This window comes from Micromys minutus (assembly GCF_963924665.1).
Source record: "Micromys minutus genome assembly, chromosome: X".
Taxonomy (NCBI): Eukaryota; Metazoa; Chordata; class Mammalia; order Rodentia; family Muridae; genus Micromys; species Micromys minutus.
The window spans coordinates 2,575,751-2,598,391 of record NC_137970.1 but is presented as its reverse complement, the minus strand read 5'-3'; the positions used below and the strand labels follow the sequence as shown (position 1 = coordinate 2,598,391).

General features: G+C 42.4%; 2 protein-coding genes across 3 annotated transcripts in view; one reads left to right on the top strand and one right to left on the bottom strand.

Annotated features, from left to right (window-relative positions):
- Positions 1-7,545: 7,545 nt before the first annotated feature.
- Positions 7,546-9,963, bottom strand: NDUFB11 (NADH:ubiquinone oxidoreductase subunit B11). Its single transcript, XM_080910649.1, has 3 exons — positions 9,713-9,963; positions 8,357-8,487; positions 7,546-7,763 (listed from the first exon to the last, which is right to left on the bottom strand). Exons 1-3 carry the CDS (start codon positions 9,911-9,913, stop codon positions 7,640-7,642), a joined length of 456 nt encoding a protein of 151 aa, XP_080766775.1. The 5' UTR covers positions 9,914-9,963; the 3' UTR covers positions 7,546-7,639.
- A 462-nt stretch (positions 9,964-10,425) lies between these two features.
- RBM10 (RNA binding motif protein 10) overlaps positions 10,426-22,641 on the top strand; it is a 31,282-nt gene continuing 19,066 nt past the window's right edge. For both annotated transcript variants that reach the window (XM_080910701.1, XM_080910700.1), the window contains exons 1-2: positions 10,426-10,683; positions 12,540-12,680. In XM_080910701.1, coding sequence (XP_080766827.1) covers positions 12,664-12,680 — 17 coding nt within the window. In that variant the 5' untranslated portion in view covers positions 10,426-10,683; positions 12,540-12,663. The remainder of the gene's footprint in view (positions 10,684-12,539; positions 12,681-22,641) is intronic.

The window sequence follows — 22,641 nt, the reverse complement described above, 5'->3', positions numbered from 1 at the left end:
ATAGAGCAGGTCTTCCAGGGCAATCAAGCAACACAGCATAACAAGCTACAGTAAGACTAAGCACAAACCCTCACATCAAGTCTGGGCAAGGCAACCCAGTAGGAGGAAAAAGGGTCTCAACAGAAGGCAAAAGAGTCAGAAACCCCTCCAACTGTTGTGGTTGTTTTAACTTGGTGGTTTTCTGGGACCACTACAGAACTTTTTTTCTAAAGGCAAAATACCCACAGCCTAATAAATATATGGGCTTTAGAGCTGAATGCATAATTTGCAAAAGAAATACAAAATACAAAAGGCTGAGGGATATTTTTAAGCCTTCAGCATCCATAGAAATCAAAAAATTGTATGTCAAAACTGCTTGGTAATTTCATCTTACCCATCAAAATGGCTGAGATTGAAAAAACAAAGCACAAAACTTGCTAGCAAGGTTCAGTTGGAAGGAGAACCCCCCCACCCCCATTCATTGCTGATGCGCACTGAAGTCAGAAGAAGGCCTCAAGTCCTCTGGAGCTAGAATTATAGATAATTATCAGCTGTCTGATATAGGGACTGGGAAAATTACTCCGGTCCTCTGGAAGAGCACATACTGAGTCATCTCTTTCTAGTTCTTCAAAAACATTTTACTACATGTTAATTTACTTTTAGTTCCATGGTACTTACATACTTACACTTCTGTACCATTGTTCATCATTGAAAGAGGTCAGAACAGGAACTCAAACAGGGCAGAGACATGGAGGCGGGAGCTGATGCAGAGGCCATGGTAATGCCTGGCTTGCTTCCCCTGGCGTGCTCAGATTGCTTTCTTCTAGAACCCAGGTCTACCAGCTTAAGGATCACACCACTTACCATGGCCTGGGCCCTCTCACACTGATCACTAATTAAGAAGATGCCTTACAGCCAGATCTTTTTTTTTTTTTTTTAAGATTTACTTACTTTATATATGTGAGTACACTGTTGCTGTCCTCAGACACACCAGAAGAGGGCATCAGATCTCATTACAGATGGTTGTGAGCCACCATGTGGTTGCTGGGAATTGAACTCAGGACCTCTGGAAGATCAGTCAGTGCTCTAACCACTGAGCCATCTCTCCAGCCCCAGCCAGATCTTTTTTAAATAAGTTTTTTTAAACTCTTTTTAAAAATCTATTTATTTTATGTATGTGAATACACTGTCTTCAGACACACCAGAAGGCATCAGATCCCGTTACAGATGGCTGTGAGCCACCATGTGGTTGCTGGGAATTGAACCCAGGTCCTTCTGGAAGAATAGCCAGTGCTCTTCACCACTGAGCCATCTCTCCAGCCCGAGCCAGACCTTGAGAAAACATTTTATCAATTAAGGCTCCCTCCTTTCAAAAAAAAACTCTACTTTCTGTGTCAAGTTGACATAACATTAGCCAACACAGGGGCTGGGCGCTTGCCCTTTTTAAATAGCAAGGCCTCTTAGAGCTGAGCGTGCTGCAGTAATGCTTTTACAATTCTTATATATTGCATCTATTTCTTTCTTTCTTTAGTGCATACACACAAACTACATGTGTGGAGGTCAAAGAACAACTTGTTCTCTTCTGCTGCTGTCGGTCTGAGGAGTCAAACTCAGGCCGTAAGGCTTTGAGGTAAGTACCTTCATCTCCTGAGTAATCTTGCCCACCCTGTTGCAATATTTGATGGTGGTTTTTAATCAAGGGACTGGGTGGTATTGATATTCTTTTTCTTCTTTTGTATTGATATTCTTTACTTCTCTACTGAAGTAAAACATTTGAGTCAAGTACCTGCCATATCTGATCGTTGCCATTTTAATATCTGTGCTAGTTAGGGTTTTTTGTTTGTTTGTTTGGTACGTTTGTTTGTTTTGTTCATTTTTGGGGTTTTTTTTTTTTTTTTTTTTGCCAACTTGACACAAACTATAGTTATCTGGGGAAAGAAACCTTAGTTGAAAAATTGACTTCATCAGATTGCCTGTATGCAAGTCTGTGGGGCATTTTACTGATGAATGATTAATGCCAGGCCCCAGTTCATTGTGGGCAGTTGTACTCCTAGTAGGTGGTCTTGAGTTATATACAAAAGCAGGCTGATCAAGCCATAAGGTCTCATGTGCTTAAGCTCCACCCAGCATGATTCATAGTCTCTTTCTAAGTTTCTCTCTCTCTCTCTCTCTCTTTCTCTCTCTCTCTCTCTCTCTCTCTCTCTCTCTCTCTCTCTGTCTGTCTGTCTCTCTATGTCTCTCTGTCTCTCTCACACACACACATTCTTCTTCTCCTTCTCAAAAAGAAAAAAACCTGAGAATCAAAACAAACAACAACACCAAAATAAATAATAAGACAAACAATATCGAAATAAAACAAAAAGCACATAAAAAGCATGAAATCCATGTTGTACTGACCTGCCCTGGAGTGCTTCAGTTACACACAGTGGCACCCACTGGAGAAAATGGACTTTACCTTTCTCAACAGCTACTTGTTGCATATAGCTTCTTTGTGTCCACTTCCCCTTCCTGTTGGAATTTTGTTTCATGTGAACTTCTACAGGCCTTGTGTGCTGTCACATTCTCAGTGAGCTCCTATGTGCATCACCCTGTTGTGTGTGATACTGTTTCCTTAGAGTCTTCCAATACCTCTGGCTCTTACAATCTTCCTGCCTCTTCTTCTGAGCCTTGAGGGGAAGAGTTTGATAAATACTGTGTATTCCAAAGTCTCTTCTGAACATTGTCCACTTGTGATCCTGAGGTTTTCTCATAGTAATAGAAACTAGAAAGTCTAACAGGACTATTGCCAGCTTGTGTTGGGGAGCGACAGAAGCAGACGGAGAACAGATATAGACTTGGGGGCCAAACTCAGTGCTTCCAAATTCTGTTGAACTTTTAATAAACTGTGGAAGACTGAAGATATGAAGCAGTTTCTCCTCCGAGTCTCTGAGTTCTCAGTCCTGTTAGCAGTGAATCACATGATGAATAGGTGGCTTTAGAGGTCAGACCACCTGCTGACCTCACAGAATTTTAAGTCTTGGCTGTTACCCTCAAGTAATGGGATTTGATCTCTTCCCTGCCTGAGCCTCCTACCACCCAATCTTCTGAGGACCCTCTGCCTTCTCACTAAAGGCTGGCCAAGGCCAAATCTTTTTATTGTCTTAATTATTTTATTATGTGTATGGGTGTTTTGCCTACATGGATATCTGTGCACCACATTCGGCCCCAGGTGCCCAGAGTCCAGAATAGAACTAGAGTCGCAGCTGTGAACCACCATGAGAGTACTAAGAATAAAACCCAGGTCCTCTGGAAGAGGCCTGGAAGCCAACTCTTTCACTCTCTAACATTCTGATAGCTGTTTTAGCATGAACAACAGTCGCCTTGAGATCCTCAATCCAGTCCTGAATGACCTAGAGATGCAGCTGCATGAGATCTGCCTTCTACGCCGAACGCGTCTTCAAGAAGCAGCCTTCAAGTCCTTCTGCTGCAATCACTGGTCTGCCAGAACACTTTGTCTATAGTTTCAGGCCCTAGGGCACAAGTCACTAGCACCTTGTGAAGTGCTCAGAGCAAGTCAAACCATGCTTGGCCAAGGAGCATTTGGAGAACAGAGGGAAATCTCATGCCTCCTTCAATATCATACATATGACAGCCGCAAACTAAACAAGTGGAGTTTCCCAGATCCCAGCCTCCTAATGTGTGACCACACTTCTCTTGTTACTGCCTCTCACCAACCCTGGTTTGCCTTGACAAGCAAAGCTTGGGTCTGAACCCTGGCTAGGGGCTTCGGGGAATGAAGAAAGAACAGATATACATATAATAAGCTGGGACCAAGAGGAGCTCTCTGACTGCTAAGATGGGGAAACCTCAGTGTGTTTGTTAGGTACAGCATAGAGGGAGGGGCTAGCTAGTCTCAATAGGAGGTCTCTGTAGGTAAGTAGTCTCAGGCTTGATAAACCCTCATACTCAGACTCCCAGGAAAGCTTTGCTATCTCTCTTGATCCAAGCTCATATGGGCAATGGCTTTGCAAATTTACCATGGGCTAGTTGGTCACAGAGTTCTGGACAGGACATGCCTGTGCCAGCAGTACATGCTCAGGACTTCACTCACTCTGGGCTTCCTCCTCTCTCACAACCTGGTCTTTGTAGGATTCCCATGAATTCTCGGATCTGTGTGAGCTTTCCCCAGAACTTTGTGTGAGCCATAACATCGTAAAAGACTCCATTCCCAATTCTTGTTTCCTGGGGAGGAGGGTCACCTACACTGAGATGAAGCAATCTGACACAAATTACAAAGCAAAACCAAGGCCTTTTGGATCAGAAGAGAAGAAGGGGGAGGATGGGAAGGAGGAGAAGAATGTTCATAGAAGCATAGCATTTGCCTAGCATATAAGAGGCTCTTGGCTCCATTTCCAACACAGAATTACTTGTAACACATACATGAAAGCTAACCCAAATGACCAGTCACATTTGCATGGACAGAGTATGATCTCTTTGTACAGTAAAATAGAATACAACAATGAAAGAAAGAAGACTAATGTGTGTGTCAACATAAACAGACCCCACAAACACTGCATAGTAGGAAAGGCCGTGATCACAAAAGTGATCTATTTATAGGAAGTTCAAAACCAGACAAAGTTGCCTATATTTTAGAAGGCAGGAGAATGAATGCGCAGGTGGCTGAGCAAGCAAAAGTGCTTGTCATGCAAGCCTGGTGGTGATCTGAGTTCATTCCCTTAAACCCACACTGAAAGGAGAGAATCGGTTCCGTAAAGTAGTCCTCTGACCTTTCTGGCCATGACATGTGCTCACACTCACAGGCTCGCACACAAAACACACATCATCATCATCATCTTCATCATAATAATGTCAACCTCATGTTGTTTATTTAGCTGAGAGCTAATCACATATGGATGTTTAATTTGTAAAAAGAAATGAGCTTTGTATACATTTTTCTCTACATTAAATTTTCTTATTTAATTTTACTGAGTCAGGATAGTGTCACACTGTGATTCCAGTACTTAGGAGGCTAAGGCAAGAATATCACATAATTCAAGGTCAGTCTGAGCTACATATCGAAAACCTGCCTTGACACACTGCTTTTGCTGGAGCTGGAGAGATGGGTCAGGAGTTAAAAGCACTGGCTACTTTTCCAGAGGGCCCAAGTTTGACTTCCCATATTAGGAGGTAGTTTCTTGAGTTCAGCCATCTCAGGAACCGTTCCACCTTGCTGACAGGATCAAAACTGAGTTCATGTTTCTAAGCCCCGGAACCCAACTCCTATCCTGCTTCTTCAGATATTTCCTATTTGTCAGTTAACCAGTAAAGGAGGTAAAGAGGGAAGATGCTGTTATCCCGTTATCTAAACTAAGGCACACAAGCCATGAATGTGTTGCTTGTCTTAACTGACTATATGCTGCTTGCCCACTTATTTGTTCCCTTATCACTCTAAATTCCAGGCTATATAGTCCAAGAGGGGACCTGACTACAAAAGCTGACTCAAGGACCCTGAAACCAGATAACCTGGATAACAATGAATGTTAACTTCTTTGCTTAACCTCTTGAGTCAAAATATGATTGGTCAATGGAACAGCCCACCCCAATCCTCCTTGCTTTGCATCCCAGGCTCTAAAAACGTTATATCATTTCCCTTCAGGGACTTGGTTCAGATATCGAACTGGCCATCTCCCTGAATGCTCAGAAAATTAAGCTTTCATTTTTAAGCTTCAATATCTGAAGTGAGTTTTCTCAGCTCATGACCATCTGTAACTCCAGTCCCAGGGGATCTGACACCATTTCTCCTTCTTTGAGCACCAGAGAAGAATGTGGTGCACAGGCACACATGCAGGTAAAGCATCCACATATTTTTAAAAGTTTACTGGGAAAAATTGCACATTGAACATGAGAGCAAAAAGACTGCTTTTCCCACAATAGATATGACACTTTTTTGATTTAACATTTCCCCATTTTAGTGGATATATATTCATTGTATGTTGTATTGAATTTTATACAATTTCTTCCAAGCATATTATGTATGTTGACTATATTCTTTCTCCCCTCTTCATACTAAATCAGTATGGTAAACAAGAACAAAATGGTTACTGTCAACCTGACAGCCCACTAGGAACTTGACTTTCCTTTTTTTTTTTTTTTCTTTTATTGCTAGAGCCATCGAGGTAGATGAAGTAACTCTTCATAGCTAAAAAGACATGGAAGATATTAGTGGCTGATAGTGTTCAGTTTATATATATATGCATATATAATTTGTGGAGGTGCATGTTTATGGGTACAAATGTATATATGGAGGCCAGAGGTTAACCTCAGTGTCATTCCTCAGGAGCTGTCAGGGTGTCTCACTGTTTTGAAGCTAGCCAATTTGGTTAGGCTGACTGGCCTGTGAGCACCATAAATCTATCTCTCCATCACTAAGATTATAAGTGTATACCATCATGCCCAGGTTTTTTTTTTTTTTACCTGGGTTCTAGGTACTGAACTCAAAGATTCTTGTGCTTGCATGCCAAGTACTTTACCAACTGAACCCTGTATCTCTCCAACTCTATATTTATATTTTAATTCAATGGCCCAAAACAGACAAGCAGCGCTGCAATGAGCAAGAGAAAGCAATCTTTACAGCCAGAATAGAAGGGCCTAGGGCATGAATTTTAGGATTTAGTTGAAATTTAACTTCTAGATTTTAAATTTTAATTTAAGTATGGCTAGAGTGAAATTTTCTGAAGGGCTGAGAGCTTGATGAAGTAGGGCTTGGGAAAACAGAAGGCATTCATTCTTGATTGATATACCAGAAAGGCATAGATAGATTAATGTTACTTACACAAGAAGGAACATACCAATTTTTAACGCCCCCCTTTCTCCTTCTGCAATGAAGACACCATTACTAGTGATCATGTAATACCAGATTCATGCATGGAGTGGACAGAGCAAACTATTCTATCTCCCTGATTCCAAAAAAATCATTTAATATATTTTCCTCAGATAAAAGACATGTCAGACAGATTCAGCACTTAATCTTAGCCAAAAGGCTGAGAAGTGTTGGTGGACCAAATGTTTAAGCATACACTGTACTGAGCACTGCTTTGCATATACTTTATCTGAACACCAGTCCCTCTAGAGTTTTTGTATCTTCATCCAGAAGAGCCCTGGACACTTCTAAGACAGTGACTCTCAATCTGTGTGTAGAGATCACATTATGATTCATAACAGTATCAAGATTACAGTTATAAAGTAGCAATAAAAGTAACTTTATGCCTCAGCATTAGATTGGTTGAGAAGCACAGCTTGAAGAAGTCCAGGTTGCTGAACTGAAGACAGAAGTGCCAGACATCTTTCTTTGAAACCTTGACTTTACAGACCAGTTGTGCTTCTGGTGACTTTGGCCCTAGCTACTACCTAACAACTACCTAAGATTCAAGAGGAGCCACATTAACCTTGCTATGCAATCCACAAGGTCATGGAATACAGTACTAAGTCACCAAACAATAGACAAGAAAGGCAGCAATGGCCCTTGGAAGCTTGTCACACACTCTCTAATATATCCTCTTCCATAACTAAAGCAACAGTAACCAGTCATACTTTCAATTCCTTTAATAAGGTGTTCTGAAGGAAGAGGAAAATAGCAGGTAGGGAGTGGACAAGTAATGCTTAAGCCCTGCTCAGAAATCCATCAGTCATCTTCTGGTAACTGGATCTTGCTGGGATCAAAGTAGTTGGATTCCATGATGGGGAGGCCGTTGACTTCTCGGTATTTCACAAGTCTCTCAGCTTCCCGGCGGGCCCACTCTTGCATCCTAGAAGTATCAACAAGTGTGGTGTGATGTGAGGGAACCTCATTAGACAGCAGTTCCCCACCTCAGCACCCTATCCCCCACCCAAGACAGAGCAAAGAATCTGGCCAGAGACTCTTCTAACCTCTACCTTCACTACACATGAGCATATGCATGGATTCATGTGTGTGTGGAGGGGGAGGTTTCATGTGTGTGCCTGTGCACATGTGTGTGAGTTTGGAGTCCAGAGATTGACACTGGATATCTTCCCCAATCACTCTCTACCACATTTGAGGTAGAATCTATCACTGAAGCTGGGGATTGCCTGATTTGGCTAGACAATCTGGCCAGCAAGACCTGAGATCTCACCTGTCTTCACTCCCAGAGCCAGGGTTACAGACTCGATTATGGAGTTAGCGCACCTGGCTTTTATATGGGTGCTGGTGGTCTAAACTCGGGTGTGGTGTGATGTGAGGGAATCTCATTAGACAGCAGTTCTCCACCTCAGCACCCTATTCCCCACCCAAGACAGAGCAAAGAATCTGGCCAGAGACTCTTCTAACCTCTACCTTCACCTCTGCCCCTTCCCACTCAACCTTCTTGGAAAACCCATATACCTGTAATCAGGCAAATAAGCCACAAAGGTGGTACCAAAGACCAGGACGATGGAAAAACCAAAGAAGAAGACAGCTCGCATATTCCAGACGTCCACCACAGGGTCACTGTCATAACCATGAAAATCTGGGTTCTGAGGAGAAGGAGAGGTCAGTGAGGGCTTCCTACTGCTCCATAAAGCTATATTCTGGCCTTGCATGACCTGGTCTCTAATCTGCCTTCCAATCCTAACCAATCTCTTAACCCTCATTAAAGTCCTTTTCCTATTCTTGGATACATGAAGTTACTTCCCACCACAGGGCTTTGACAGTTGCTGCTCTCGAGGCCTAGAAATCTAAATCTAATCACCACTGGATCCATCACCATCTCCCCGTCCAAGATTTTGACTTTATTTCCAAATGAATAATTGGCCTCGCCTACTTGTTTGGGAGTACACACCCTGTCTGTTAAGCTACACCTTTGGAAAGTGCTATTTATAAAGGTTAAAAATGTTTAGATATTGGCAATTTCTCATGGGTCCGCTTATTCTGTAGCACCCTATATATTTACGATCCTCAACCAGAGGTTAGTGCTAATGGAGTGCTTATATACTAGGACTTTTCAAATATACAAGCCTCACAATATCTCTGTAAAGTGGAAATGGCAGTGATAAACATTTTCTAATTTTGAGTACTTCTGAAGTGGCAGGAGCTGCTGTGACCATTCCGATTCATTTAGTCACATAGAGCAGGTGTAGTTTTTAATCCGCCCTACTACTTTTCTCACTTTACAAAGAAACTAAGGCACCAAGTGATTAAACTACCTGTCCAAGGTCATACAAGTGAATAATTTCCAACCCAGGATGTCTGACTCCCGAGTCTGTTATTCATAAAGCACAGGAATTCAGTCCTGAATTCAAATCTCAGCTCCACTACCTACTCAAGCTAGATCTTGAGCTAGCAACTTATGTTTCAGTACCCTCTTCCACATATTATAATATGTACAGCGCCTACTTCAAAGTCATGCTACTTTAGAATTTAGATGAGTTAGTTAATACAAAGTATCTAGCACTGCCTGACATTGTCCACCTGTCACCTTAGAGTTTAGTATTACCCTAATTACAGTGTTTCTAACATGCTTTGGATGCTGCCCACTTTTAAAGTGATTTCTGTCTACATATACAGCAAATCCTGCTTCGAGTCCTAAGCCGAAAATATCAAAACAACAACAAAAAGAGGGAAACAAGCTAGGCAAAATTCCTGAATATTTGAAGATCTTGTCCAATGTGCAAGCCTCGGGCCAGAGAGTGTCCGCTTCGACACTGGTTTGCCTGTTCCTGATTGGCCCCTACCGTGTCCCGTTTTCTCCCTCCCTCTCACCTTCGCGTAGACGTTTTCGTCCTCCGGTTCTGGGTCCTCCTGCCACAGCATGGTCGGTTCTCGTTGCCGCTTTCTCTCCACACCGGACGGGGCGATTACAGCTCTGGAGGATTCCCAGCGAACGCGGGCAGCCGGGAACCCTCGTATCGCCACCGCTCTTGACAGGCGACGAGCACACAAGCTTAACAGCCGGGCCGCCATGACTGCTTGTACCGCAGAGTCCTGGGGGGTAGGGAGGGGGGAGACGGAAATACGAAGTGCGCAGCTGCGGTTGATCCCAGCGCGATTTTTGTCGCTCCGCCCTTATCTCGCTAAATAGATCCTCGGCCTAAGTTTGTTTTTTAGTTAGACGAGGTGCGGACTCTATTTTAACCTCCCACGCCTCGTCGCGATCAAATCAACTTTATCATTTTTGTGAGGCTGGGAGAAATTTGTTTTTGAGTGGTCTGTTCATTTTCTTTATAAGAAGAAAGCGGTGACATCTAGAGGGCCCTGTAGGGAAAGAGGTGGAGCTTCTACTTGTCTTTCAACTTCAAAGGACATCAAGCTTCTAAAAAGCCAATAGCTACTCTTTTTTCTGGACTCCTGGGCCGTTCTCACGGGGAATGGGGAGGTAGCATATGCTTGCCAATCAGAGAATGCCAGGGCCAGCCCATGGTGGCCGGCAACCAATCGTCAAGGCCGGCCAGAGCGCGCTCCCTTAGTAGGTGGATGGTGGTCGGAGTGCCGGCTCTCTTCTCGTCGCCATTTTGTGTTGGTGACTGTGGCCGGCTGGGAGGAGGCGGCACTGAGTTTCTTTGGGAGGGCAACGCGTCGGGCGCGTCTCCCCTCCCCCTTTCCTCTCTTTTGCCCCCAGTCTTGCACTTGGTAGTTGCATGCATTGGCTCCCGTTGAACTAACAGTTCGGAAGGCGGTGGTGGCGGGCGGAGGTGATGCCTGGGAGCCCTCCCTTGACAGCCCGGGCCGAGAAGGTGAGCACCGTTGCGGGTCGTGGGGATCGAGGTAAAGGAGCTGGGCGCGTGGGAGAGGGAGGGGGCCGGTGTTCATACAAGAGGCGCGGGGACGAAGTACACACTCGGAGTTCGCACAGAACTGAGGGATGCCCGCACAGCCTGCACCTGAGAGGTGGTATGATCCCCCCACCCCAGCTTTTTCTTATGAAAGCAAAAGCGCGTGCGCGATTGGGACGCGGGATGGGTGCACGCGGGTTGGGGGAAGGGAGGGGCAGATGGGAGTGGGGTAATGTGACTTAAACTGTATTTGCCCACCGAACTTTTATCTTTTGAAACGCGCGTGTTTGCGACTTTGCGGGGGTGTTCTTAGAGCCTGGGTGCGCTGACTGCCTTGTATTACTTAACTATTCATAGGAAAATACTCTGGCTGCGGCCTCTATTCATTTATGTGGTGGGGAATAGGGGTGGTGAGCGTGGAGAAAGAAAGTGACTATGATTTTTATCCTTGGAGTCTGTGTCTGACCTGTGATCTTTATCAAGAAGCAGTCTTGTTACTAATGGACCCCAGCCTAGTTAGTTTGGGGCGGGGGTGCACAGAATATATATCCGGCTTTTCTTTCTTCTTTGGAGAGTTGTATCTGTAACACTGACGTTCAACTGTTAAAAGGGAAATCCGTTTAATTGTGACTCTTATAGGTATCCTGTGACCTTGGTTATTTGGAGGATTGTCTGTAACTTTGTTTCTTTTCTGTGCTGTGTGTGAGACAGTATTAGGTTCATTCTTTTGCCGTTGAACATTTAGTGTCAGGGTCTCAGCCACGGGTTCCTAGGTTGTGATTCTTTTCCCCATCTGGGAGAAGTTGACTGGTCCAATGGCTTGAGGTGGAAGGGTTATGGAGGCAAGCTACCTTTGGGCAAGTACCTAGCTTTGCTTGGTTCCTGTACAATGGGTGGCAGCTAAAGATAATTCTGATACCTGGTTACATCACTCTCAGGTCTTTAATTCTCAGTGGCAGTCCCAAAAGTTGGATGAAGTAGCTGTTCCCTTTCACTCAGTAGAACAAGATGTTTTGGAACCACTTGGGAAAGTGGCCCCTTTTGCCTCTGGAAAGCTTAGCCTAAGATCCCTGGGGAGAGATCTACCTGGGGACCTAGCTGCACATTAGAGCTGTGTTAGGGACCAGAACTGTGTTGGCCAAAAGCCCAGGGAGATGGCAGCTGTCTTGTTGCCAAGTTAGTCCCTCTCCCCCAAAAGCCTTTCAGGGTTTCTGACTGCCTTGTCAGGGGTATAGTTTGTATCTTGTTGGGAAATAATACTACCTTGACCCATGGGAAGGAGACTTGTGAAGTGTTTTGCTACTATCTTGTCTTTTGGTGTTTTGCTACTTTTTGTGATGCTGGAGATGGGACCTCAAGGCCTTGAACATGCTGGGCAAGTGTTGTACCCCTCAATTATACCCCATCTGATTATTGTGAAAGTCTTATTTCTGTAACTAATGTGCCTAATCTAGGCAAATTATTCAGCACTTGGCCTTCCCTTCCCAGCAACCAACCATGGGCTTACGTTTGTCTACTAGTCTGAGAATGTAAAGCGTTGGTCATATATAGATAGCCAGTGGTTCCACCAATCTCTATAAGGTATCTTTGGTGAGGGCTTTGCTGTTTTCTAGTGTAGTGGAGTCTTGCCTCATCCTTATGGAGAGAGGAAAGGTGACAGCCAAGTAGGGGTTGTCTTCCTGAACTGCTGCACAGGAGCAAAAGAAGCAGAAAATAATGTCCCTGGGCTATAAGACAATAGGAAATCTTGGCAGAGACCTCAAGGGGGCCCTCTGCTCCAGCTGCCTTGACCCCTTTCTTCCTTTCATTCTCTGCAGAATCTCTGCAGGAGGTATCACCCAGACTGACAGATCATGCTGGCAGCTGCAGGGGTGACTGAGAAGTGAAAGGAGCCAGCTACTAAGGAGGGGCCCCAGCAGCTCCTAAAGATCCTATCAGGACATGGAGTATGAAAGACGGTGAGTTATCCCCTCCCTCCCCTCCCATGTACTTCCCCATGTGAGTGCGGATCTAGGATGATGCTGAAGGGCATTCTAGGCAGAAGAAACAACACAGCAAAGAAGTGAACTCTTTTCAGCACATGTGTATCTATGCTCTGAGAATACAGAGGTGAATGAGACATAATGACTGTAGGTCTCCCCTGTCTTGCTATGAATAGTGTTCCATGGAAGACCACATAGTTTATAGGTGATTACCAAATAGCCTGATAAATACCAGAACTGCATGTGAGGGTAGGTTTTTTTGTTAGTGTGGGTGCGGAGGCCAGAGAGTGGTGTCAGGTATCTATGTCAATTGATCCTCACCTTATTTTTTGAGACTGGGTCTTTTAATTGAGCCCACAGCTCAAAGACTCAGCCTGAGGGAGCTTCTTTCCTTTACTTTCTCAGCACTGGATTACAGGTGTGTGCCCCACCTGGTGTTTTTATAAGGGCGCTGGGGGATCAAGCTCTTGCCCTCATATACCACAAGCAGTTTACTGATTGAGGCGTCTTCCAGGCCTGTTACTGTCTTGACAGTTTCTCTTTATAGTCCATACTGAACAACTTGTGTTTCTGGGGTGACAGGTGTGTTCCACCACATGCTCATACAGAGTGCATTGTTTTTGTTTTGAGATGGGTCTTGTTCTGTTATCTAAGTTGTCTCAAAATCCTGGGATCAAGCTCTACTTCATCTCCAGTAGCTAGGAAAATAGGTTGTGACATCTCATGGCATATATGGTTGGTTCATCTCTGATACAAAAAAAAAAAAAAAACATTAGCACAATTGGTAAAATTTAGAGATTTTTAGATGTAAGTATAAGATCCTTTGGCATTGTGGTAGATTCCTGACCCAGGTATTCTGACGTAAGTGACTTTACCATATTGTAAGAGAGCCTGGGGAGGCAAACCAAACTCTTACAGAAACATTTTAAAATTTGTTGCACATGGTAGTGTGCACCTGTAATCCTGGCACTTGGGAGGTGGAAGCAGGAGGATCAGGATCAAAGTTAACTGGTGATACTTGAGATCCCAGCTTGAAAAAAACAGTCAATATATTTTTGAAACATTGGTGAGAAAGCAGTTTTGAAAATGTCTTTATTGGCCCAAGGAGTGAGGTGCTAGGGATTGAACCTAGGGCCTTGTACTACTCAGCAAGTGCTATTTTACACCTTTACACTTTATTCTGAGATAGACTCTAAATTTTCCAGGTTGTCCTTGTACTCAATCTGTGGTCCAGACCTGATTTGTAAACATGACCTTGCAACTGTCCTAATCAGTCTCTTGGGTGTCTTAAGTTTACAGGCCTATCTATACCACTAGAGCCAGCTTATAAATGCCATTTTACCTATTTTATGTACATGGATGTTTTGGCTGAATGAATGTCTTTGCATCACACATGTGCCTACCATTGGATCCCCTTGAACTGGAGTTATGGATAGTTTTGAATGACCTACCATGTAGGTGCTGGAAATCAAACCTGTTCTCAGGAAGTCCAGTCAAGTGCTCTTAACTGCTGAGCCACCTCTCCAACTGTATTTACTTGGTTTGAGATAGGCTTCCACTGTGTAGTCTCTTACCTGCCTGGAAATCATTGCAAGTCCCCCAGCCCATCTCAGCTTTCCAGGTATGGGACTAGCGTGTGCTACCATGGCTGGCATTGACCTCCTTTTAAAACCAGTCTTTTAAAAGGCAGTTAGTGACTGGATATATACTCAGTGGTAGAACTCTTACTTAACGTGTGAGAAGTATTAGGTTCACTATAGCCTCCCTTAGGGAAAGATTGATTTGATTGTAGACCATAATCACTACAAGTAATGTGTGATTAAGCTTCAAGTAGTTATGCTTTGGAATTTGCTGCCAAATAGATTGTTTTTGTTTGTTTGAGCTTTCGGTTTGTTTGTTTTTAAGTGATAAATGTATAGGTTTAAGCTAACCACACTTTCCAGTTCTATAAAGGTGTTCTCATACACAGGTCATCACAAGGCCTCCTCTTAGCATGTTTATGTTTTTCCATTTATTCCCAATTCCCACCTCTGTAGGCAGCAGCTCTGTTGTGCTTAATTTGTATCCTTTTAAATAGTGTTGTCTCAAGTGTCTGTTTTCAGTTCTCATAAACAACATAGTGCTACAGTCTTTCTTTTGTTTCCTGAACTCCACATTACTCAGCACTGCATATTTTAGATGTCTCTATTGTCATTTGAATATTAATGTTTCATCTCTTAACTGTTGCCAGTGGCACCATGAGCTGTCTGTCATGTTTTACTTAATAGTGTGTGACTACCAAGGATAGATGATGTTCTTTTTGTTATTGTTGAGACAGGATCTCACACTATAATTCATGCTGGCCTAAAACTCACCGTGACCCATAGTGACCTGAATCTTGTGGCTATTTTCCTGCTTCAGCCTCCTCACTACCTGTTTTTGACAAGTCCTTAACTTCCTTGCCTTTTTTTTTCAGATACTCTCACTATGATCCTCTCACTGTCATGGAAGTTGTTTTGTAGACCAAGGTGGCCTCAAACTCTCAGATATCCACCTCTGAAATGCTGAGGTTAAAGGCATGTGCCTCCATGGCCAGCTCTTCCTGTGTTTGTGTTTTTAGAATCTTCTTTTTCTTATCCCAAATCACAAAGTTTCACCATATAGTCTTACCTTTTGCATTCACATCTTTAGTTCACTTAGAGTCCAGTTTTGAATATGATGTAAGATAAGTTTTTGGGTTTTTTCCTTCACATAGTGGGCAGTTTGCTGAGTACCATCTCCTAAGTAGTAGTTCGTTGTTGCTCAAGTTCCCTCTTTTGCTTGGTCTTATACCATACATAACCTTACTGTTTTCATTACTATGGATTAATACGGTGCCTTAATAGTTCCTCTTCTTATTTTTTAAAGTTGATGTGACCATTTATGGAGCTTAATTACATGTAAAAATGAATCAAGGGGCTTAGTGGGACAACATTTGCTTAGTATGTGTGAGCCCTGGGTTTTAGCTCCAACATTCCAAAAGAAAGAGTCGAGCCTCTCAAGATGAGACTTTTGATTGAGATTACATCAAATTTCTGTATTTGGTGGGGGGGGTTGTCATCTTTGTAAGTAGTTGTCTTTTTCTAAGAACTGTAATGAAGGAAACTTAAATGGCATAAAAATCTGCCTGTTTAATATCTTATTCTGTGCAATTTCCTAAGAAATTGGAGAGATAGATGGCTTAGCTTTTAAGAGCACTTGGTACTCTTTCACTTCCCAGCATCCATGTCCAGTAAGTGCTTTTTACTTCAGAGCCATCTCTCCAACCCCAATTTTTTTTATTTGTATTTATATGTATGTATGTATTTATGTGTGAGTGTATATTATGTACCCATGTCAGCCTGTGTGCATACATGTGAGGGGCTGTGCACGTATATGTGCATATGTATAATAGGCCTTAAGTACCATACGTTAGTACTTTCCACCTTTTGTTTGAGATAAGGTCTCTCATCAACCTAGAACTTCAAGTAGGCTAGTTTAGCTAGCCATTGAGCTCCAGGGACCCACCTATTTCCTCTAGACTTGCCATCACTGGATTACAAGCAAACTTTTGATCTGGATTCCGGGCAGCTGAACTCAGGACCTTATGCTTTAGAGGCAAAAGCTTTACTGGCAGAGCCATCTCTCAAGCCATATACACATGGGTTTTTCTTTTTGTTTTTTTCACACGGTTTCACAGTGTAATAGACCTGGCTGTCCTGGAACTCACTTTGTAGAACAGGCTCACCTTAACCTCAGATCTCACCTGCCTCTGCTTCCCAAGTGCTGGGATTAAAAGCATATGCTACCACATCTGGCTCACAAATGAGATTTTTAGAATTAAGGATATTAGGTGTGGTGACACATAGCCTGTAATACTAGCCCTCAGGAGATGGAAACAGGATGAGTAGGTGTTCAAGGCACTACATAGTAAGTAGTGAAGACCCTGCTGAAGACCCTGCTTCCTATAAAACAAAGGCAAAAGAATCTTGAGGATTGGCTGTGGGTGTAACTCAAAGCTACAATGTATGCTTAGCGTGTACAAAGCCCTGGGTTCCATCATCAGTAAAATGTGGAAGCCTCTAGTTTTCCCCCTTTATTCCTTTTCCTTGCTTTTAAAAAAGTTTTAAGACAGGGTCTCACTATATTGTCCTTGGCTGGTCTGAAACTTGCTATATAGGCCAGGTTGGCCTTGAACACATAGAAATCTGCCTGCCATTGTTTCTCAAGTGCTGGGATTAAAGGTGCCACCCTGCCCAGTTAGAATTTCTCTATTGAGTATGATATATACAGGAATTTTTGAAATATGTTGTTTAATAAGTCAAGAAAACTTTGGGCTTGAAGTGATGAATCCTAATATCCCACTGTCTAGACACTAAGGCAGGAGGATCCTGTTGATCAGTTTGGGCTGTATTGTGAGACCTGTCTCCAGAGAACCAACTAAACAAAATTGTGCAATACATTGAGCTAATATGTATTACAGTCTTCTTTAATCTGAAATATTCAGTGTTTGTCTTACATCTTTTTAATGTTTATTAGCATATATTTTATGCAGCAGTGAGCTTTGTGTACTTTCATATTTCATAGTCACTTCTCTTGTCCCCTTCCTACTTTATTCCTGCATTTTCACATATTTAAAAAGTACATTTATTTATTTTGTGGTGGGCATAAGTGTGTGGAGGTCAGAGGACAACTTGGGAGATTCAGTTTTTTCCATCTTGTGCCTTCCCCCTGTAATTTTCATTAGGGTTGTTTACAGAGCATTGGTACCTTGCCAGTTATACCACCGGAAAAAATCTCTCTCCCACCATCAGCTCTTAACTGCCAGGTACCTTCATGGAGGGATAGGGAAACATGAGTACCTCCACTCCTGTAACAGTCCAAAGGGCCCTATCATAAGGAGATGTTACTCAGGTAATCACAGCTGTGAGTTAAAAAAAAAAAGCAACGGCCTTGTCATTCCCTACCTCCTCAACCCACACACACACACCTTCCTCTACCTAGTATTGTTTAAATTTTGAGACAGGGTCTCTCTCTTTAACTCAGGCTGTTCTTGGAACTCACAGATATCCACCCAACTCTGCCTCCAGTACGCCCACCAGGCCTGGTTTTTTATTCTTAAAAGAAGAAAACTATTGTGTATATTCATTGTTCATGGTACTGTTATATAAGGGTATTTAAATACAGGCATATATGTTGAGCATGTTATCTGCCATCCCTCTTTTTCACCTCTTGTGTTAGTCTTTTATTCCCTTAGACAGTTTTGCTTCTACTTTCTTGTTAAATAAATATATGATTTTTATATATCTATATAAAATATAGGAACCACAGAGAAAGCATGATATCTATCATTCTAAAATTGGCTTGATTCAGTTAATGTGACTACCCAGTTGCATCCATCTTTTGAACAGGGTCTAATTTCATTCTTTGTGACTAGAAAAAAAATGTCTTTATGTTTATATAGCACAATTTTCTTACCTTTTTTGTTGGACTCCTAGGTTTGTTTCATAAGTTAGCTGTTGTGAATTGGTCTGCAATAAACATTGATGTGTAAGTGTCGCTGTGCTTTGTTGGTTTATAGTTGGGGTAAACATATAGCAGTGATAAAGCTGGACCTCTGGAGAGATCTATTTTTAGTTTTGTTAGGAGCCTCCATACAGAGTTACATTGTAGCTAGGCTAGTTTACATTCCCAGCCACAACCTAGGAAGGTTTCCTGTTGTCCGAGTCCTCACCAGCATTGTTACTGCCAAGTTTAGTTACTAATTGTATTACTTTGGTTATTTGTGTTTGTGTTGTGTTTATCTGGCCTTGGATCCAGGTGGCCTCGTGGTATAAATTTGACAGCCTTTGCTTATTTTGTAGAAAAGTTACTGTTGTGGTAATGCTGCCTTTAATACTAGCACTTCTGAGGCACAGACTGGCAGATCTCTGAGTTCAAGGCCAGCCAGAGTTAGATGATAAGATCTTGTCTTTAAAAGAAAAAGTTACAGGGCTGGAGAGATGGCTCACTGGTTGAGAGCACTGCTGTTCTCCGGAAGGATTGCAGTTCAATTCTCAGCACTCATATGATAGCTCACAACTGTCTGAGATCTGACACCCTCGCCCAGACATGAATACAAACACCAATTTACATAAAATAAAATTTTTTTTAAGTTGCCCTAACCTTAAAACTTAGTAGAACTTACTTTCAAAGGCATCTATGGTTCTTGTTAGTTTTTGAAGTTCTGGGAAGAGACCCCAGAGAGCTCTACCACCTGCTATGCCCCAGCCTTTAATGGATGCTTACATGTGTACATGTGCAATTGTATGTGCAGATACATATGTGTGCATGTGTAAGTTAGAAGTCTGCTTTGAACGTTGTTTCTCAGGACCGCCTACCTTGTTTTGTTATTATTATTTATAGGAGGGGTGCACGTGCGTGTGCATGTGCCATGACACACAGGTGGTGGTCCAGAAACAACTTGGAGGAATCTGTTCTCTCCTACCATATGAGTTCTAGAGATTGAACTCAGGTTGACCGGCTTAGTGGCAGGTGCCTTTACTTTATTTATTTATTTATTTATCTATCTATTTATTTATTTATTTATTTATTTATTTATTTATTTATTTTGGTTGGTCGATTATTGTAGGTAGGTTGGTTGGTTGTTTTGTTCATTTATTGAGGTAGGTCCTCTCTTCACATAGCTCTGGCTGTCTTAGAAGTCACTATGTAGGCCAGGTTGGCCGCAACTCACAGATAGGCCTGCCTCTGCCACCACACCCAGCAGGTAGCAGATGAGATCTAGAGATCTTTTATATTTGCTTCACCTGCCTGGCTTGTTATATTGGTGTTGGGTATCAAACACAGGTCCTTATGCTTATTCAGCAAGCACTTTATTGACTGAGCTCTTTTCTAAGTACACAAACACATCATAGGCATGCACCATGCCCAGCTGATTCTTTGTTCTTTTGGTTTAAGCATATAACAAGTTAAAAGAATTGTATAATCAACTAGGTTCTGTTATTTGCCATATTCATCACAGGCCTGTTTCCAAGTTCATGTTTTTTACATGTTAACTATCTTTAACTTGGACAAAGTCATATAGACCCATTGGGGTTTGTTGTGCTATTTTGTCATTTTACAACTGCTAGGTTTGGTCTCTTTTTCAAAAACAGTTTGTTATATGAGTGTTTTATCTGCATATATGTCTTTGCTCCATGTATGTGCCTGGTACCTGCAGAGGCTAGAAGTAGACATAAGATTCCCTGGAATTGGAGTTACAAATGGTTATGGCCCTTCATGTAGTGCTGGGAATCGATCCTAGGTCCTCTGAAAGAGCAGCAAAAGCTATTAACTGCTCAGCCATTTCTTTAGTTCTCAAGGTGTCTTAGTTAGGGTTTTACTGCTGTGAACAGACACCATGACCAAGGCAACTTAACATTTAATTGGGACTGGCTTACAGGTTTAGAGGTTCAGTCTAGTATCATCAAGGTGGGAGCATGGCAGCATCCAGACAGGCATGGTGCAGGAGGAGCTGAGTTCTACATCTTCATCTGAAGGTCGAGAGGAGAAGACTAACTTCTAGGCAACTAGGATGAGGGTCTTAAAACTCACACCCACAGTGACACACACACTTCAACAAGGCCACATCTCCTAATGGTGCTGCTCCCTTGGCCAAGCATATACAAACCATCACACATAGATTTGGTCTCTCTGCCATGGGAGACTTCGTTTTATTGTTGTTTCCTTTTTAGCCATGGCTGGCTGTCCTGGTCTCTATGTAGACCAGACTTCCAGAGATCTGCCTTCAAGGTGTGTTCCACCACCTGGCAAACAATGACTTTTAAAAATCTTTTGTGTTAAAAATGTCCTGGCTTTGAACTGTGGAAGAACTACTGGCAGTTAATGGCTTCTTGAGAAGGGAGAGTCTATTTTCTTTAAAGGTGTGGCCTCTGATAGGTTGACCACTCTCCATTGTATGGCCCCACACGTATAAGTCTAAAGCCGTACAAATTGGAGTCAGTGGGCTATTTAAACAACAACAACAACAACAAAAGAAGACATGAAATTGCGAGGGGTTGTGTAGATCTGGGAGGAGTTAGAAGTGGGGGATGAATATGATCAAAATGCATTGGGTATATATATGAAATTATTTTTTAATACCACAAAAGTATTCTATTAGCAAAAGGGTATGCTACAGATCTTCCTTATTTTAAAAAAAATGCCAGGCACAGTAGCATATACCATTATTTAATTCTATCACTTTTAGTAGGTAAATCTCGTGAGGACAGATTGTTTGGCATAGTGAATTCCAGGTCAGTTGGGGCTGCGTAGTAAGACCCTGTCTCAAAAGAAGGAAGTGGGGGACAGGGGATGGGGACATTCCAAATAGGATAGATACATAGATATTTCTCACCAGAAAACAGCTTATTTCTTCTCTAGAGTGTGATGTGAGGTGGTTTTAGGGACTTTAAGTTAAATGGTAAGGTTGGGAAAAATGAAAACTAGAATTAGAAATTCTTTTTGAGATGGGTCTGTAGCCCAGGACAGCCTCAGACTTCCTATGCATCCAAGGATCATCTTCTTGTCATCTGCCTCCCAGTTGCTGAACTTACAGGCAAGTACCACCATGCCTGGTTCTTACAGAGGGATCGATCTGAGGGCTTTGTACATGTACACAAGGACGCTACCAACTAAGCTACATTCCCTAGTCCCCGAAAACTTAAGTGGGTGAGAAAAATGAAAGACACCACATTAAGCACATGATGAAGGTCAACATCACCGGAGATGAGTCATGCTACTGCTGTTTGATAATCAGAATATCTTACTTTGTTATTGCCTCTCAACAAAACAAACCCCGTAACTTTTAAGTCTAATTAAAAGGTTACATCAAATAAAACCACTAAAATTCTTAAAAAGAGAAAAATAACTACAGAGAGAAATTTCTATATATTAAACACCTTTCACAGGCTAGGTGTTGGTGGTATATGCCTTGAATCCTAGCACTTGGGAGGCAGGGCCAGACAGAGCTCTGAGTTCAAGGACTGCTTTAGCTACACAGAGAAAGCCTGTTTTTAAAAAAAAAAAAAAAAAAACCCAAACAAAAGAACGTTTCACAGCCAAAGACAACTTTGACATCCTTCAAACAAGACATACTGCAGATGGCTCAGTGATTAAGAACACTTCCTGCTTTTCCAGAGGTCCTGAGTTCAGTTCCTAGCACTCATGCTAGATGGCTCGCAACCACCTTTTAACACCAGCTGTGGGAAAATCTGATGCTTCTGGCTTCCACCTCATATGTACACATGCATGCACACACTTAAAGACTAATAATAAATCAGTCTGGCGGTTCCTCAGAAAATTGGACATAGTCCTACCTGAAGACCCAGTTATTCCACTTCTGGACATATACCCCAGAGATGCTTCAACATCTAACAAGGACACATGCTCTACCATGTTCATAGCAGCCTTACTTATAATAGCCAGAAGCTGGAAAGAACCCACATGTCCTTCAACAGAGGAATGGATACAGAAATTGTGGTACATTTACACAATGGAGTACTACTCAGCTGTTAAAAACAATGACTTCATGAAATTCCTTGGAAAATGGATGTATCTAAAGAATATCATCCTGAGTGAGGTAACCCAGTCACCAAAGAACAGATATAATATGAAGTCAGTGATAATTGGATACTAACCCCAGAATGCTCTGAATACCCAAGAACCAACTCACAGACCATATGAAGCTCAAAAAAAGAAAGGCCAAAAAGTAGAAGCCTTAGTCAATATGAAAAACAACAACAGTAAGTGTATAGCACCCTCTCAGAGTGTGGTACACCTAGACCTTAAATCATTAATAACTCAAGAGCTAAGAAGATAGCCTTGTGGCAATTTTTCTAATTTAAAAATCATTATGTTTAATATCTATACACCAAGAAAACTTTGACTATTCCCAGGT

Excerpts from the sequence above, each read along its gene's own strand:
- NDUFB11 (XM_080910649.1), bottom strand. The coding sequence starts at position 9,913 with ATGGCGGCCCGGCTGTTAAGCTTGTGTGCTCGTCGCCTGTCAAGAGCG. Across the intron at positions 8,488-9,712 it reads ACGAAAACGTCTACGCGAAG|AACCCAGATTTTCATGGTTA; the intron begins GTGAGAGGGAGG and ends CCTTCTCCTCAG. Across the intron at positions 7,764-8,356 it reads GCTTATTTGCCTGATTACAG|GATGCAAGAGTGGGCCCGCC; the intron begins GTATATGGGTTT and ends TGATACTTCTAG.